This window comes from Tenrec ecaudatus, chromosome 16 (assembly GCF_050624435.1).
Source record: "Tenrec ecaudatus isolate mTenEca1 chromosome 16, mTenEca1.hap1, whole genome shotgun sequence".
Classification (NCBI taxonomy): Eukaryota; Metazoa; Chordata; class Mammalia; order Afrosoricida; family Tenrecidae; genus Tenrec; species Tenrec ecaudatus.
Genome location: NC_134545.1, coordinates 55510418 through 55530237, shown reverse-complemented (window position 1 = coordinate 55530237; position 19820 = coordinate 55510418). Strand labels below are relative to the sequence as shown.

The 19820-nt window shown below is 34.6% G+C and overlaps 1 protein-coding gene across 1 annotated transcript in view; it reads right to left on the bottom strand.

The window, feature by feature from the left end:
* Positions 1–19820, bottom strand: part of CTNNA3 (catenin alpha 3) — a 1794797-nt gene that overhangs the window by 73744 nt on the left and 1701233 nt on the right. Inside the window, exons 15-16 of the mRNA XM_075534447.1 lie at positions 15844–15949; positions 2381–2515 (exon numbers count right to left, since the gene is read on the bottom strand). Coding sequence (XP_075390562.1) covers positions 2381–2515; positions 15844–15949 — 241 coding nt within the window. The remainder of the gene's footprint in view (positions 1–2380; positions 2516–15843; positions 15950–19820) is intronic.

Sequence of the window (19820 nt, the reverse complement as noted above, 5' to 3'; positions counted from 1 at the left end):
CTGACAAATCTCTCTAAAATTTGTAGAGTTTATTAATTTGGGTCATCGTGTCAAAATAGAAGGAATATTAATTCAATGTATACATCTAGAGGGTATTGTATCTTGACAGGAAAACTAACTAACAGAAACATACTTTCATAGCTTGATGAAGGCTATCATCTATAAGGTTTTTTTAAAGTTTACCTTTAGACATAATGATTAAAAAGAAGATAATTGGAAACAAAAGTCCTCGGGATTTACTTAGACCTACTTGAAGATGATGGTGATGTGAAATGAAGCAAAGCAAGCAGAAGACAGGCAGCCCTGGAAGTCCAAATAACTACATTTAAAGTCATATAATGTAAAATAAGAGTGATAAAGACCAAACAGTAGTCTAAGATTTAAAAAATACCTCTATATGCTTCTATATGTCCATATTCATATACACATACCAGATAATTGGAAACTTTTGTTTTATTATTCAGATGATTCATGAGTTGGAATAGACTGACTTTCACCTAATCACATCAAAAAAGTATATATAAATCTATATATACATGTTTATGTGTGCACATAAGAAATCACTTTGAAACAGGAACATATAGATGAATATTTTTACTACTAACATTCCATTTACAAAATGGTGTCTCTTGAAAAAGAAATGTAACTGAGCCAACCAGCTAATCAATACTCACTCATTGTTTGCTATAAAAAGATCATATAACTAACATTTTCATCTACATTGTCAAGAAAAATTCTTTAAAATACAAGCTTATATTTTGAACTGAATTTGTACTGCACCTATTTTTTTGTGCTTAGAATTTACATGTTGACAGAAAATATGCTTGTAATGGCTAAAAACATCTTCTTCACCGTGTTGCTGCTGTGAACTGTCATTGAACAAATCCCACACTCATGGTGACTGTATATGCTCCTGAGCAGGACATTTCCATGTTGTTTTCTTGATGCTAACATTCACAGAGGGAGTTCCCAGGCCCTTTCTGTGCCCAGTTATTGGGTGGATGAAGCCACCACTGCTGAGTGAAGCAGCTGATTCCAAAATGTTTGTGAAAAGTGACAGTAGCATATACATTGTTCAGGTTGTGTTTGCTTTTGCTATATTTGAATATTTAAAATTTAAATAAATAGTATTAGGGGTTTCCTTTGTTTTCTTATGATAGTTACTAAGCTATAAAACAGTACCACCATATAATTTATATTTTATCACTTTTCACTTGTCCTGCATTTTAACCACAGATCCAATGTTTTCTACCTAAATAGGATACATGACCTTGTAGGCAAACCCAGCTTTGACATTTACTAGTATGGTCATTAGGAAGCCATTTAGCCTTTCTAAATTTTACTTTTTCAGATATAATTAAAAAATAAACCATCAGACCAAACCGAACAACATCTTAGATGATACTGTGAAGATGAAATTATACAAAATATAGACAGGAGGCAGATGATAGTAAATAAAAATAGTTTCCTTTTCTATCTCCTTGATGGTGATCCTTTGCATATGCTCCAACAATCATATTCTCTTCCAGAATGTTAGCTTAATGAGGAGACTATCACCATCAGGTTATAGAGTTCCTACATGATTTTAGATTTATAAGTATCATTTTAAAAATGTCTTCAGACATATAAATTTTTAGAATTTTCACAATGTTTCAATTTAACTTAAAAGTGTAATCTGAGTCCATTTATTTTTCAAGGTCTTGGATATCTGATTCAAATACAGAGATAAAATATAATTGTATTGTCAATACTCACACTCAAGATAATCTATTGTTACTAAAAGATGAATAGAAAAGTTAGACATTAGCATGGTAGTTTTATAAGCTTAAAACTTAAGGGCTACCAAAAATTTAGAAAAGTTACTCTAGGTCTTTAATGTTCTATCATACTTCTAAAATTACACATGGAAATTTAAAAATCATAGAGCTTTAGATGACAAAAATAAGTGAAAATGAATATTGATCCATATCAAATGAAACTCTATTAATTTGCATACTTCATTAATGTGCCTTTACATACAAATTTATTTTAGAAAAATTATAGGGTTTAATATTGGGATCCACTTACAGTTCCTGAAGTCTGAAAACAAGGCCCTAAATTAACATTCATTTCCTACCCACATTACTTTTTCATCAAAGTGGCTTCCAACAAACCTGATTTATTTTAAAATCTCTGAAGTAAATTAAAAAAAATACTTTACTTACCTCAGATTTCTTTTAAAAATCTGACAACAGTTAATTACATGGAATTAAGACATCCTGATTAAGTTTTTTTTAAACTTGTGTTGGAATAAAAATAATTGGTCGTGTTAGAAGCGGTGTAGGTGCTCTGTTTTAAGAATCTTTCACCTATGATGCTATATTTGTTGGGCGGTACTCACAGCTGACATGATGAGCTCTCCCCCAAGATTCTGGATCTCAGCTTTCACTTGACTGCAGATTTTCAATTGGTGAGAGTAGAACTTGATCTGTTCCAGGTAGGCCAACAAATCCTGTTTACATGATGGGTCTGGGCACTATATATACATAAAAGATAAAAAATGGAATAATAATATAATTATGAGTGATAGATAGGACAGTTTGACTAAATATTAAAATTATATGTAACTCAAAAGGCAGCAAGTTGGTTTATATTAGGCAACATTTCTTAAATCAAATGCACTGGAATTTCAGATATTAAAATCCACATAAAATAAGTGTGATTAATGATTAAAGTTAGAAAGATTCTGATAAATATTTAGATAAATACAAAGAAATATCTAATATGATATTATATTCCCCAAATAGAATTGCTATTGGAGTAATCTTTGAGAGACTTAATTTTGCATTTTCCATTCTGTGATATGTCTATGGGCACAAAAACCATTTGAAAACAAAAACATATATTATGTTCTATCACTTTACATATTTAATGTGCTAAGCTGTTACAGACAATATCATTTTCACTTTAAATAACAGATGTGATACACCTGGAGCCAAGAAACATACAGAATAAATGTGTCAGAGACACATGAACTATGATTTCAGTTATGCTACCATGAAGTCTTTCATATTATATTGTATTCCCATGTTATATTATATTATCTTTCATATTATATTATATTACATAAAAAAACAAGTTTGGATTTCATCATCATAATATGGAAAATATCTGTGCTTAGAGTTTAATCTTTTTGCTCTTCATTATATAGATGAAATATTTATATTGGATTTTTAAAAACTGTTTTTAATTAAATCAAAATTAGGAAATTATCATAAGAAAATGGACATGTGAACAATGATTTATTTATAAAAACATTCACTGAAACATTATTTATAATAGAAAAGTTTCCAAATAACCTGAATGTACTAAAGTAGGAGAAAGATAAAATAACAATACATATTTAATAATGTGATATTTTATAGCCACAAGAAAATAATGCTTTCAAGTGATATTTAAAAGTTTAAGGAAATGAATAAGGAAATGGATAAAAATCAGTAAATCACTATTTTAAATTGCGTATATTAAATCAAATAAATGGAGAAAAGATACGTTTAAAACATAAGAGAAAACATGGCAAATTTTAGCAATATGACATAATCATAATTTCATTTTATTCACATTTTATAGATCTTAAAGATACATTACTTTTATAGTTATAAAAATATTTTGTGAAAGGTTTATATATAATGATTTAAATGGAAATAAAATGTAGAATAAATGAACAGAAAATGTACACATATTTGTTTAATATAGTAATTAATATATTGAGTTATTTTTAGAAATTCTTTGTAAGCTTATTCCCTCTTAGATTTGCTAAATGGTCTAATGTGAATAGCTTCGGAATATGTGACTCTCGGGTCGATGTGACTAATAATCTTCAAAAGCAATTCTTATAGATCAAATGGAATCTTCTCAATATATGAATTCCAGTCCTAACTTCTGGACCTGTAGTTATGGCTCTTTCTGTTATGCAAATGAAATAATTCAAGAGTAGGATAAGTCCGAAATCTAATCACTTCTGAATTATATAAAGACCATGATAAATAAAGATTATGAAATCCAGTTCTACTGCTACCCAGTTGATTCTGAAGCATAGTAACCGATTTTATAGCTCAGGATGGAACTGTCCCTGTGAGTTTCTGTGATTGTAACTCTGTAAAGAGGAAAGGAAAGGAAAGTCCTGTGTTTCTTTCGAGGACCGGTAGTTGGTGGCTTCAAACTGCTGATCCTATGGCTGACCACAAGATGCAGAGGAACACACAAGAAGACCAATTAAAAGGAATGCCGAGAAATGTATTACTAGCAATCACCAGAAGCTAGGAGAAATCTGTATAACTAAGACCTAATTTGGACTTTTGACCTTTACAACTGTGGGAAAATAAATGTCTGTTAAAATCACCTACTTGATATTTCTGTTACAGCAGCCCTAGGAAACTAAGACCGTAGTAAAAATATCATTATTCTGCAGAGATACTTGGAAACTACTAATAAGCATAGATTCATGAATAAGTGGTGCTATGGGTAGAATGTCTTGACTTCCAAAATATGTTGAATTCTTCATCCTAGGAATATAAACTCTTTGGGAAATAAGGTTGGTGGCAATGTTACTAGGTAAAATAATATAAATTCATACTGAATTCATATATTTAATCCACTATGGTCATATTCTTAATGCAGCATTAAAAAAAAGAGTGAACAAAATAGATGAACCTTTAGAGGGAAGAAGGTCAGTAAGGGATAAAGAAGAAATTTGCAAGTTAGAAATGCCTGGGGCTATGAGCAACTTGTGATAAGGAGACAAGAAGGGTTGTTTCTAATTTGAGAGAAATAATAGTCCTGTCAAAACCTTTAATTAGGGATTTTAGCCTCCAGAAGTGTGAAAAAATACATTTCTGTCATTTTAAATAATTATTGCTTAGTGTTAAGCTGTTAGGGCCACCTTAAGAAACTAAACAGATAGCTAGATACATGATAGAAAGAATAACAATCCGACAAGATGATAGCATGAAGGAAGTCCGAGTGATCTCCCTCAAATTGCCATTGGGACTAAATTGAACCTAATAAAAAGGAAGAAATTAGAACAGACACAGATGGAGAACAAAGAGAAGGGAGAGAATAATAAAGATGTGCCTGAGTAAAAAAACAGAAACACTGATAACTAATTTTTACGAACTCTATGTGCCACATGCTAAATTAACCAATTGTGGTAGTTACATAATCTGATGGTGATTTGAGGATTAAGAGTGTAGGGGTGGGGTCTAGCTCTCAATCAGGATATATCCAACTAGGCCTCTGGGATCATGGCCTTTCTCCCCTCCCCTCCCCTCCCCTCCCCTCCCCTTCCCTCTCTCCTCTCCTCTCCTCTCCTCCCCTCCCCTCCCCTCCCCTCCCCTCCCCTCCCCTCCCCTCCCCTCCCCTCCCCTCCCCTCTCCTCTCCTCTCCTCTCCTCTCCTCTTCTCTCTCTCTCTCTCTCTCTCTCTCTCTCTCTCTTGGCTCACTTCCTTGGAGACTCGACTGACAAGGCTCACTCCCTGTGAGACATTTCTGAGAAAAAGCTACATGAAGCTCCCCTGAGGCAGGCATTTTTAAAAAATCATTTTATTAGGGGCTCATACAACTCCTATCACAATCCATACATACGGCAATTGTGTAAAGCACATTTGTATATTTGTTGTCCTCATCATTCTCAAAACATTTGCTCTCCACCCAAGCCCCTAGCATCAGCTCCTCATTTATCCCCTCCTTCCCCCTCCCCCATCCCTCATGAACCCTTGTTAATTTATACATTATTACTTTGTCTATCTTGCTCTGCCCCACGTCACCCTTCCCCCACTTTTCTGTTGTCTGTCCCCCAGAGAGGAGGTCACATGTAGATCCTTGAAATAGTTTCCCTCCTTCCAACACACCCTCCCTATACCCTCCTAGTATTGCCACTCACCCCACTGGCCCTGAAGGGATCATCTCCTTCCCAAGACCATTCTCTAAGGGGATGTCCAGTGGCCAACAAATGGGCTTTGGGTCTCCACTCCGCACTTCCCCGCTCATTTACTATGGTAAAACTTTTGTTCTGATGATGCCTGATACCTGATTCCTTGACACCTTGTGCTCGCACAGGCTGGTGCGCTTCTTCTGTTTGGGCTTTGTTTCTTCTGAGCTAGATGACCATTTGTTTACCTTCAAGCCTTTAAGACCCCATATACTATATCGTTTGATAGCCAGGCACCATCAGCTTTCTTCGCCACATTTCCTTATGCACCCATTTGTCTTCAGTGGTCGTATCAGGGAGGTGAGCACACAATGATATGATTTTCTTTTTCTTTGATGCCTGATAACTGATCCCTTCAGCACCTCGTTGTCACACAGGCTGGTGTACTTCTACCATGTGGGCTTTATTGCTTCTGCACAAGATGGCTGCTTGTTTATGTCTAAGCCTTTAAGATCCCAGATGCTATATCTTTTGATAGCTGGGCACCATCAGCTTTCTTCACCACATTTGGTTGTTCATCTGCTTTGTCTTCAGGGGTTGTGTCAGGAAGGTGAGAATCATAGAACGCCAAGTTAATAGAATAAAGTATGCTTGTATTGAGGGAGTACTTGAGTGGAGACCCAATGTCCTTCTGCTACCTTAACACTAACCCTGTAAATATATGCACATAGATCTGTTCCCCATCCTCATGCATAAATATAGTTGCATATGTACATGGCAGGCAGAATTTCAGGGCTGAAGGAAACATGTGGAAATCCTTTACAATGCCACAGGATTCATATGACTTCCAACCCACTGACCAGTGATCTTTCTGCATTCAGTGTCTGCATGTGTTTCATTAGTCTGAAGAGGACTTTATAGATTGGTATTAGACAGATGGGCTAATATAGGGCTTATGGACTTTATTGGGACTGGGCTAGGATGTTTTCTCAATATTCAATTGCTGTTATATATAAACCTCTTTCTCACACACATGAGTATCCATGAATTTTTTTCTCTAGTCTACCCAAACTAACACATAAATTGATTATATAATTTAATTCAATACTCAAAACTTTAAAAGGCAGATGCTTTCCAAACTTTATAGATGAGGAATAAGAAATTCAAAGAGCTTAATAACATTTCCTAAGTTTGAAGAGTCAATATTTGAAACCATGTCTACTTGGTTTTCCACCATTTATCTGCCAGTATGTCATAATGTTGTATGTTGCAGGTTTCCATCATTCTAGACACTATGGCACCAGTATTTCAAATAACAGGATGGTTACAAATGGGACAAAAGTTCAGGGAACTTTCAGATTAAAAAAAAAACAGGAAGAAGAGCCTGTCATTCTGTTGCTGAAAAAAAAAATGCCAGAAAAAACATTCTGAATATCAGTGGAACACTTTCTGAAATTTTGCTGGCACCAAAAATATGTCTGGGGAAGAGTTGCCTTCTGAAAGAGACAATGAATTAATGACAGTTGGAGTAAAGTTTTCATATGTTGAACATGACAACTCAAAATGAGGAGCACCCATTAAAAATATGGAATACACAAAATATTAGTCTAGAAAATTTGCAAACTCGTCAAAAATAAAATGGAACAAAAATTTATATTCTAGACATTAATGAGAAAAAATGGACTAATATTGGCCATTTGGAGTTAGACTATCAAATGATTTATTATTCTTGGAATGGCAAATTGAAAAAGTATGTCTTCACTTTCATCATCAAGAGGAAGATTTCAAGATCTCTAGTGATGGACAGCATGGTTATTTACAGGAAATACCAAAACACTTCAAAAGAAAAACAGTTAATATGACTATTATTTAAATTTATTCACCAAAAACTGCGACCACAAATGAATATATGATAAATTTTACCAATTTCTGCATCTTAAAACAATCAACTATGCAACCAAGATGTTCTGATAACTATTGATGATTGGAATACAAAAGCTAGAAACGAAGAATCAGATACTGAAAAATATGGCTGTGGTGATAAAAATGAAAATTGAGATCATAAGATAGAATTTTTCAAGACCAGCAATTTATTCACTTCCAATTAACTGTTTTCAGCAACATAAATGGGAACTATATATATGGAACTTGCCTGATGGAAAAAATAGGAATAAAATTGTTGCCATCTGCACAGGGAGATAATGGAAAACATTAGTATTATCAGTCAGAACAAATCAGGGAAAACTGCAAAACAGTCTATTAATTTTACATATATAAATTGAAGTTGGAAGAAAAGACTGAAATTATGTTAAAAATGATTTCATGATAGCTAAAGTATGACTTTGAGTATACTTAACCTGAATTTAGATCTTTCTCAATATTAGATTTAACTCAATAAATGCTAATAACCAGACACCAGGAAAGATGTGGAATGACATTAACAATATGTATGAGGAAATTAAAAGAAAAGACTAAGTAGACATCACATTGAGACTCTGAAAAAAATATAGAGAGCAGCTAGAATAAGAGGAAACCTTGATAAGACCTGACAGAAGATTCCAAAGGGCAGCTGGAGAAGAAGTATTACAATGAAATAGTAGGGATCTGACATTATAAAACCAAAGAGGAAATGCATTTCTCAATCTGAATGAAGTGTAAAAAACAATCACACCATTAGTTCAAATAATGAAGAGCTATAAGGGCCACATATTAAACACTGAAGGAACTATTTAAAAAACAAAACAAACTTGGAACAGCTCCAGCCCAACTTCTGAAGCTTCCCACTCCCACTGTCCCCACACCATTGGGGTTTCCTATGTGATTGGCCTGCACAGTACCACCCTTCTGTCTGCAACAACCCTGTCCATGATGCCTTGAGGGCCAGCTGAAATGCCCTCCCAGTGGGAAATCCTGGGTGTCCAAGGAAATACTAAAACCATAGTGAGATAAAGACAGATCTTGATCCCTCAGCACAGTTGGATACAAGTAGTCCTTACAACCATTCCCACTCTCCTCCCAGAGAGAAAACTCAGAGCTTGCTTCAGGAAAATGGTACCAATCTCCCAAAAATGAAATGCAGATAGTAATCCACATCTACCATCTCAATAAGAAAGAAAAAAAGATGCAATGTTGGAGGACAACCTGAACCTAGCAATGTTCATAGAAAAAGCAGACATTGTTCTGCCACAGAAAGAATTATTTTGAATGCTGCTTAGGGTCATATAGAATATTACAGAATCAATACAGAAACCAGATGCACTAATAGAGAAGATAGAGTCCGCATACCAAAGAGTTACGGGATTAAGTAAAAGAATCAAAGAACAAGATTAGAGACCTCACCAACAGACTATAGAGGAAATGGAGAACCGTATCAGCAATGGGCACACAGATTTCAACAAATGGGAAAGGCAGTCAAACAAGACAATCAAAGAAGTTGAAAATTTGAGAATAACGAGTGATACTATGAAGATGAGCAACATTAGAATAATTGGTATACTAGAACCATACCACAACGAAGAAATCAACAGCAAAAATAATGAGGGAATTCATATAAGAAAATTCCCCAAACTTAATGAATGGAATTCAGACAAACATTCAGGAAGCAGAGGAAACAGCAAGGCTGAACTTCAGGTAGAATTCACCAAGGCATATAGTAGTCAAATTACTCAACTTTGAGGAAAAAGATAACATCATAAGAGCAGCCAGAGACAAAAAGGCAGTCACCTACAAAGATACTCAGATAAGAATATGTTCAGACTTATCAGCAGATTTCATGAAGAAGAGGGGAGAGTGGAGTAGCATCTTCTGAAATTTGAAAGAGAATAATGCCAAAACAAGAATCCTCTATCCTGACAAACTATCCATCAATATTGATGGAGAATTAATAGTTTTCCTGAACAAGGAAAAAATTCAGAGAATACATTAAAAGAAATCTGGCACTATGAAAAATTCTTGCCAATTCACTTTGGACAGAAGGCCCACATTAACCAAGCACAAATATCAAAACATGTCAAAACACAAAAAACAACCCCCAAGATAACACTGGCCCAATAGTGAAAAGGCAAGCATGAATCCCCCCCACACACATACAACACACTGATAAGGAGGGAGGTTGTAAAATACCTAATACAAAAAGTATGGGATGACATCAAAGAATCCAAGGATGGATATAATAAGTCTGAACCTCATAAATCTGAACTCACTCATTAAAAGACAAAGGCTAGCAGATTGGATTAGAAAACAGAACCCATAAATTTGTTGTCTGAAAGAGACATATCCAGAGCTTGCAAAAAAAAAAGGTTGAGAATCAGGCTGGCGAAAAGTATCCCAAGTAACAGCAACTTAAGAAAAGCAGGAGTTGCAATCCTTATCTTGGACAAAGGTGCAAGTCATAACAAGAGATAAGAGTGAGCACTATATAATGCTCAAATGTAGGAGGCACTGCAGATCAAGGTGTTTACTGATGGGTGACTAATCCCTGGTGCCTCTGTGTCTTTGCAGACAAAAGCATTGCAAAATGACTGTTATTTATGACCTTGTTACTAAAAACATTGAGAGATAACTCAGTTATTTAAGATCTCTTTTAAATCTTGCATATCTGTGTGATTGTCTTACAACATAGTGCTTTTATTACTCAAATGTTAAGAAAGTGTGACTAGCTAAGTAACATTTGCATAGATAAGAATTTAAGAATGTATTTTAAGTTCTTTGATGTTTGTTTTGTAAACAATCCCTTGTAAGAAGAGTATAAAAACCAAGCTTCAAATACACAAGGGACGTCAGTCCATCAGATTGAAGTCCTCCAGATCCTGATCCCATACTTTGTATATATCTCTTTCTTTTCCTTTCATCTGCACGCCTCATTTCAGAACCAGCTTGATGCAGGATAGCTGGTCTAATCCCCTGCACTCAAAGTATCAGTAGATTAAAAACCAGCTAGCATAATAAATATATATGCACTCAATAAGAGACCTGAAAAATTTGTCAATCAAATTTTTCAAAAGATGAATGAAGATCACAGGTTCAATAATCAGAGTAGGTGACTTCAATACACTGCTCTTCTAGAAAGGTAGATCAATGGGAAAGAAGCTCAGCAAGGAGACTACAGAGCTTAGTTCTACAATGTCTGATAGACATTTTAGAGCTCTCCACCCAAATGTAAAATATTCATATCATTTTCAAGTACACATGGCACCTATTCGAAAAAAGACCACATGCTTGGTCACAAGTCAAGCTTGACTAAATCCAAACACATAGTGATCCCTCAAACATCCTCTGACCACTATGCAATAAAGCTGGAAATCAGTAAAAGGAAGATAAAAAGACAAACAAACAAGAAAACCAAGGGCAGTGAGTGAGCAGAGAGAGAGTGTGTGTCTCCCACCTCCAACTAGGAAACATAGGAGTTCCCAGAATTCTCAGGCGAATGCCATGCACACACAGAGATATCACTGGCTATATCCTGATTGAGAGTCTAGACTCCACTCCTACACTCTTAATCCTCACATGGGCACCAGATTATGTAACTCTCACAGTCTTTTTTTTTTTTTGCTGATGCTCTACTTTGCCAATCATAATGTTGTTTTCCAGGAAACGGATTCTCCGCAAAGAATGTCCAAAGTGCATGAGGCAAAGTCTCACCATCTTTGCTTCTAAGAAACATTGTGGCTGTGCTTCCTCTGAGATCAATTTGCTGATTCTGCCACCGGCACATACTACCATCGATATTATTTGCCAACACTATAATTCAAACATATAAATTCTTATGTTGCCTTATGTACTAATTTTCAAACTTTCATGGGCAATTGAAAATACCATGGCTTAGGTTAGGAACAAAGTGACATCTTTGTTTATTAACACTTTAAATGTCTTTGTTTTCCTGTTTATCATTATGTAGTCTATTTATCATTATGTAGTCTACATTATGTAGTCATTATGTAGTTATTGTTAGGATTCCAGGTTTCTTTATACTGAGTTGTAATCTATACTAAGGACTGCAGTTTGATTTTCAGTAGCACCTGCTCCAAGTTCTCTCCTTTCCCTTTTGTAGCTTCCCTTTGTTCTGTTCCAAAGACTGCCTGTTGGCCCATGTAAAGGTTCTGCTTTAGCACAACAAAGTTTTCTGTAATTCCATGGGTTATTATAATTCACACATGAAATGCTCTTGCATAGTCAATAAAACACAAGCAAAGATCTTTCTGGCATTCCATGTCTTTTTTGAGCCAAGATTCTTTTGACATCAGCAATCATGGTCCTTATACATGTCTTCTTCTGAATCTGGCTTGAATTGCTGGAAGCTTCTGGTTGTTTAGCAGCTGCAACCATTTTTTTTAAATTAGTTTTAGTATAATATTACTTGCATGAGATTTAATAATATTATTCAATAAATTCTGCATTCTATTGGGTCACCTTTCTTTGGAAAAGGCACAAATATGAATCTACTCCAGTTGCTTGGCCAGGTAGTTGTTTTTGAAATGTCTTGGTGCAGAGGGCTAAGCACTTCCAGTACTGTTTGTTGAAACATTTCATTTGGTATTTCATAAGTTCCTGGAGCTTTTTTTTATCCAGATGATTTCAGTGTAGATTATACTTTTTCAAAATCATGAATTTTTGATGATATGCTACCTCTTAAGATGATTGAATATTGATTAATTTCTTTTGGTTCAATGATGCTGTGTATTTCCACCACCTTCTTTGGATGTTTTCTGCATCATTCAATATTTTATCCACAGAATTCTTCAATATTACAAATCAAGTTGTGAATTTTTCCTTAATACTTTTAGTTTGAGAAATGCTGAGTATGTTCTCCCCTTATGCTCTATGTCTTCACATTTTATTGTAATATTTTACTTTGTATTCAGGTGTTCTCTGAAACATTTGGTTTAGGTCTTAGTCATTTCTTCTATCATTTTAGCTACTCAAAATCCAAGAGCAAATTTTTGGAGTCTCTTCTGACATCTACTTTGGGCTTTTCTTTCTCTTCTGTTTTTTTAATGACCATTTGCTGTTTTTACGTATGATGTTCTTGGTATCATTTTTCAACTACTCTGTCTTTGGTAATTAATGTTTAATGCATGAAATATATTCTTCATATCATCTCTAAATTCATATGGGATATAATCTAGGTTGTACTTTGGGTATTGTGGACTTGTTTTCATTTTCTCTAGCTTTAATTTGAGCTTGCATATTATCAGTTGATGGTCTCTTCCATAATCAGCCCCTGGCTGATGCTATTGAGATTCTCTATTGTCTCTTTTCACCAATGTACTCAATTTCCCCCGTGCATTCCATCTAGTTAGGTGAACACGTATAGGCACCATTTTGTTTCTATCACAAAGGCCATATTGTCCAACTACTAATAACTCCTCTTTGTTTCTAGTTTTTGAATTCTAATCACTAAAAATGACTAATATATCATGATGCATGGTTGATCAATTTCAGACTGGAAAATTTGATAGAATTCTTCGGTTTCTTCATCATTCGTGTTAGTTATTGGTGTGTCAATTTGAATTGTAGTAATATTAGCTTGTCTTCTTCATAGGCATATAGTATTACACATACACTGCTAAATGCATAATATGCACAGAAACTATTAAAGTCATCAAGGTTTAATCCTGATTTTTCAACAGAAGTTTTCACATAGTATTCCTAACCAAAAATGTTTATGCTAATGTATCGGAATATATCAGAAGCATAGTCAGTCATAGACAATCATCTCAAATAGCAACTCCTATAACTGAGTTAATTTCCTTACTCTCATTTTTTTATTTTCCAACACTCTATTTATAGAGAATAAAAGTCATTCATTTGAAAGTACTAAACTATATGAAGTGGAAAAGGCTAAAGAGAATCACTCAGAATTCTTCATTATTTAGTAAGTGCTTATTTAAGCTATTCTTAGAATTCAAAATTTATATAAGAACAAGACAATACATTTTAATTCTCCCATATAATTTGGATTATGCTAAAACCAATGGTATAATTTAATGAAAGTTCTGTTATAAATACATCTACTTCAAGGTGATCTGAGTCAACAAAAGAATAGCATCAATGAAAGACAAAAACTTCCATGTAACAAAAATTTGGGCTTTCAAGATTTTGTGTTTCAATTCAATTAATTTCAGTATTACTAGTATGTGAAAATCTGTTTAATATATCCTGTCCTCACTACGTAATTAATATTTGGTCTTTCATAAAGTTACCACAATAAGATTTTAGAATACAGGAAAAACATGCAGGTTTGGGCTTCCAATCATTTGCTCCCTCAGATTAGGAGACTGTGACTTATTTATAATTGTTTTGCTCTTAGCTACAAATATTGAAATGTATGATTGTATATTTATAATACTTCAATAATCCTAAAATAGCAAGGTGTTGAAAAATGTTTATATACAGGAGAGCTAGTGGTGCAATGGTACAATATTAGACTGCTAAATAGAAAATCTGTGGAATGGTTTTTGTCAAAGAAGATTGCCTTGAGTATAAATGAACTTGATAACACCGAACATCAGTAACATATAATTGTGGCACATTATGAAGTAATATTTATTATTAATGTTTTTATTTCTTTATCCTTTGTTATACTAAAATTATAATATCTATTAGGGGAAAGTTTTAGTGTTTCCAAAAATAGGGAGAATAATAATGATCATGTTAAGCAGTTCAATAAAGTTTTCTTCAACGGACATAATAAATAAATCATATAGTTTAGTGGGAGAGGAAAGTGCTTTATTGTGAAGGGAGATAAACTTGTATTATAAATTTGAGTAATTTTAAACTGCAAAGCAATTATGCCCCATCCTGAAATATTAATTGAATTCCCCAATATATCAATTAATGAAAAAGACAGATTTTTCAATTAAAAGTAGTCATAAGGTAGCTTTAGTAATGTAGTGGTAGCTTAAAATCTGAAATAAAGACATGACCTGCTGCTTGAAAATTGAACTAAAATGAGAAATATAAGGAAAGGAAACTAAAGCATTTAGAAAATGTTATCATGGACTCTATGAGGATGATAAACTGTCAGTGTTTTATATTGGGATTCCAGTATTCTACTGAATATTATTTCCTTAAAATTTTACATCAAGCATTGGAGTATATAAAATGTGTGCATGTACATATATGCACACACATAAACATCAGTTCATTATGTGTGTATATATATCCGTGTGTGTATATAGTCTATTGTCCTTACAAGTGTGCACATACATGTATAGAGTTAAGTGTGTTCTATATATACAGTCCATATATATATATATATATATATATATATATATATATTCTAGATATATAGATAGATAGCAGTGAGGTAGGTAGGTAAATGAATAATTGATGAAGGAAAATTTAACATAATTGTATTCTTATAAGTATACATTTTCAAGTAACAGAAATTTAAAACCTAAGATATACAAGGGGGAAAGAAAATCTAAGTTGGGTTTTTATAACCAATTAAGATAAATTGAGTATATTTAACGTGTTAAACCTATTATTTTATATTTTTCCTTAAATTAATTAATTATTGCTTAAACATCATTGCTCACTGCTTTTTTATTAAATTTCCAATAACATTTAAAAGAATTTAGTTAAAGTTTAGAGAAAATTAAGTAAGATATGGCAAAATAATAATTTATAAATTATCAAGGGTTCATGGGGGAGGGGAAGAGGAGGTAGGAGGAAAAATGTGGAGCCGATACCAAGGGCTCAGTAGAAAGCAAGTGTTTTGAGAATTATGAGGGAAGTAAATATACAAAAGTGCTTGACACAATGGATGGATGTGTGGATTATAATAAGAGTTGTAAAAACCCCAAACAAAATTATCTTTAAAAATTTAGAGAAAACTGATGCAATGAAGTAAAAAGCTAACCTTGCTCTAGTCAATGTATAACTTTGAAGAATAATTAGCAAAGAATTTCACCAAGCCACTGTAAAGAACTTACCTGGTCGGCAATTTGCCTAGCAAGGACATCCATCCTTGAGCCTGATTCAGATATCAGCTTGGCGGCATAGATTACATCAGTTGTGTGTTTCAGTGGCCCTTTGCCCCTGAAAGTGAAGGAATTCACATTAGTTGCACTGTCTTACATTGAGGTATATTAAGGTTTGAAACCCAAAGTATTAGCCATTGGCCTAGCATTATTTAATTTTGGACAAACTCCACGAGAATGTACCTATTCCAGTAATAATTGCAAAAAATGCAGTTGTGTTGTGCTAGGAATCAGATGACAATCCTCACACAATGAATTGAACATTATTGCATTTTAATTCCCATATATTCCATATAATAAATCTCAGCATTGAGACACCCTCATCAAAGAAGATACCTCACGCTGGTGTACTTTCCTGATAATAAAAGAACGCATGCATTTTTTGACATCATAAAGATCCAATAGTACATATTCATCAGCAGTGCTATTTTTAATCATTTTCTTTTTAATCTTGGTTTACAGTCATTCAATTAATTCATTTTTTAAAACTATGTGATCTTCTCCACAATTAATTAAAAGAAAGAACGTACAGACCTAAGAAATATCTGACCGGGAACAATTAAGAGTGGAGTCTATTATTTTCTTCATTGGCTTTTCAATGGTCCTTCCACTTTCAAAGAAGAGACACGTAAGCCTTCACTATGTACTAAAATGGTACACATTTCTCTCAGGCAAAATTAATTAGGTCCTGGGACAGTTTGCAAGAAGTGTTGAAATGCTGTAACTTCTGTTCCTCTGAAATAATGCAGATTCATTTTGGAGTCATTTTGGAGACATATGTGTTGTAAAATCATCTGCTCCAATGTGGCCAGTTCATATTCACAGATGGATGGATAGCCAAAGGAAGACTACATTTGGAAGTGCCAAATGATAGAATGTGTGTCTCCGCATGATTCTTCCCATCCAGTATATGCTCTTTACTCCTCAATTCTGCCACCTACACTTTGTGGTTTAGTCATGAGAGTAAGGGGGAATTGTCTTGCATGCACGTGCATGCACGGACACACACACACACACACACACACACACACACACACACACCTCCTTAGACATAACCAAATACCTCAAAGGAATGAGCCACGGGGTCTAAGGGAGGAGGGCTATAATCTCATGGGATACTAAGGTAAATTGGTACAACATAATTCAAAACAATGTTTTATATCCTTTTTTAGTGAGTACTGACTTCGGTATTAAAAACTCACAAGGAGCCATATAAGACTCAGCTACTCATCTCTTCACATCTAGAGGGTGAGGGATGACATCAAAAGATGCATGGGAAAAAACAGTCCAATGGATTAATTGACAATGCAAACATCGGTCACTGTACCCTTGAGGCCAATAGAACTAGGTGGTGCCTGCCTTCTACTACCATGTGCTCTGAAAAGGATTAAATTAGACAGTTCTAGAGAGAAAGAGAGAAAATTGTGAAACAGAACGTAAATTCAGAACAGAGAACGGACTCGCTGTCTAGAGACAGATGGAACCTCTGAGAGTATGGCCCTTGGTTACTCTTCAGCTCTAGAGCTTAACTCATCCCCTTCACCCCACGTTAGAAGAATGAACAGTTTCAAAATAAAAGCCAGCATTTACCCAAGGAAAAATATCCGAGGGTCAGTAAATGAAAAGAGGAAACAGGGAGGATGTACGGTAAGTGGTGATACATTGAGGGGATTGCATTGCATGCACAAGCTAAAACTGAGGCGCATGAATTCTTGAATGTAAAATGGATGATCCACTCTTAAAACTTGGAAAATTTCATGTTATATATATATGTATGTGTGTGTATATATATGTATGTATGTGTATATGTGTGTGTGTATGTATATACTCTCCCTACCATGGAGTCAATGCTGACTCATAGCGGCTCTATAGGACAGAGTAGACCTACCTCTGTAAACTTGTAAATTCCAGACATTGTAACTATGGGAGTAGAAAATCCATATATAAAATATATATGTATATATACACACACACACAATCTATCTTTATATATATATATATACACACTTCATATATATATTTGTCTATGCAATGTTTTTCAGTTCTTACTGTTATGGAACAAAAGTTTGATTGTTTTCCCAGAATCTGGTAAGGCAGATAAAAATAAAGATGGTCACTTAATTCAAAGTTATTAGCCACTTAACATTTGTTCATTGAATAAATGCCTTTATGATATAAGAGCAGCATTTTCATGAGTAAAGTGGATATTGGCGTGACGACATCATTGCAAAAGGATAGTAAAACAAGGATAGTATATTAATATATAGAACTTTTTATTTTGAGCCCCACTCTTTAAAGGTGTGAGAAGTTTGCAAGTGGATTAGCATGAGAGAAGGAAAGAGTAACTACATGTTCTTCTGTCTGGATGGCGTTGGAAACTAAGCTGCTTTTCAGACGTGCTTTCTATGGAACCCAGAAGAAACACAGAGAGCTAGCTCATGCCATGTTATTTCCTAAGGTGAATATAAAATCTTTATACACATAAGTAGAGAGGGACATGAATATATACATCTTCCTAAAAGACAGAGGATCATATAAACAAATTTAACTGTGCCATCCACTTAGGCCAGACCTCTCCCCATTTGCTTCTAATTTCCAACACAATTGAGACATTAATGGAATCCAGGTGTGCTGTGTTTTAAACACTGGCCCGATAACCACAGGGTTGCAGTTAAACGCATCGACTATTCCATGGAAAAAACGGTAGGGCTGTCTGTTCCCTTAAAGATGTATCATTTGAAAACCCTGTATGGGCTTTCTGAGGCAGAGTAGACAATGAACTCCATGTCAGTGGGTTTCGTTACTTGGTAGTAATGAGGTCCATTAGAAATACACATGAATGCACAGACTTTTTCTTCTGTAATACAGCAGAATTTTTCACCTCCTTGTGGGATATATAGTGTCCTTCATTATAATTATTTTAAAAATGAAATTATAAAGCATGTAGCAGTACCAACTCTTTAATTAAAGATTTTAACTAGTCAGATCACTTTCTCAATAATGGTCTGTGGTTGAAAGTAATAAAACTAGTTAATTTAATCTGCATAACAAATTAATTAAAAGGATGCTGATTAGCATATAAAATTAATAGCTGAGTTAGAGAAAGCAGGTGCTGAAAAGAACTAGCACAGTGTTAAGGATCTACCACCAGGTAAAATCTTAGCAGTCTTTCGGGGAGAAGACTTCCAGTCATGATTCCAGGAAGCGAAAGTCTCCTATCTGCCTTTAGAGAAGTGGCTACCTCTCCCTGGGTTCCATAGAAAGAGTGTCTGAAAAGCAGATTGATTTGCAATCCCATTCAAGCAAAAGGATGTAAGGTGTTGCTATTTCCTAATGTAAATTTGCATGATCTGGCTAGTAGAAGGGGCTTACGATAGTCACCTGAGTCACTGTCCACTCTCAGAGGTATACTGCTTGCATTTCGATCCCTTCTCCTAAGGAGAATGAATGAATGCTGCCGGAATGCTTCCTTGAACCCATGTTGATGGGGAGAGGGAGCGTGGATACGGTTGTGCGGGTAGTGAGGTAAGTGGACCCACTGCCATTGAGTGGATTTTCAGTGCTGTAAATGGAAGATTTTAAGACGACACTGCACCATGGCTTTACTAGTGGTGAAAATAAGACTTTTCCAAGTTTTTAATTATTCTGTGAAGCTTTGATCTGTTCCAATGTAACATCTGATGTGATATTTTTAATAGAAAAAAATTGTTCCCCAAGGATGATAACATTCTATAACGAGAAAAGATAGTGAATATCTCCCAGTCTCACTGATCGGAGAATTCTACATCTCAGAACCTGAAACTGAAATGGATATGTTCGATATGTGCAAAAAACCCAGACCCTCTCTACGTGCCCTTTCCATACAGCTTATCAAATTCATTATAATTTCCCTGTGAAGCTTACAACATACTGAGTTCAATGCAAACTTG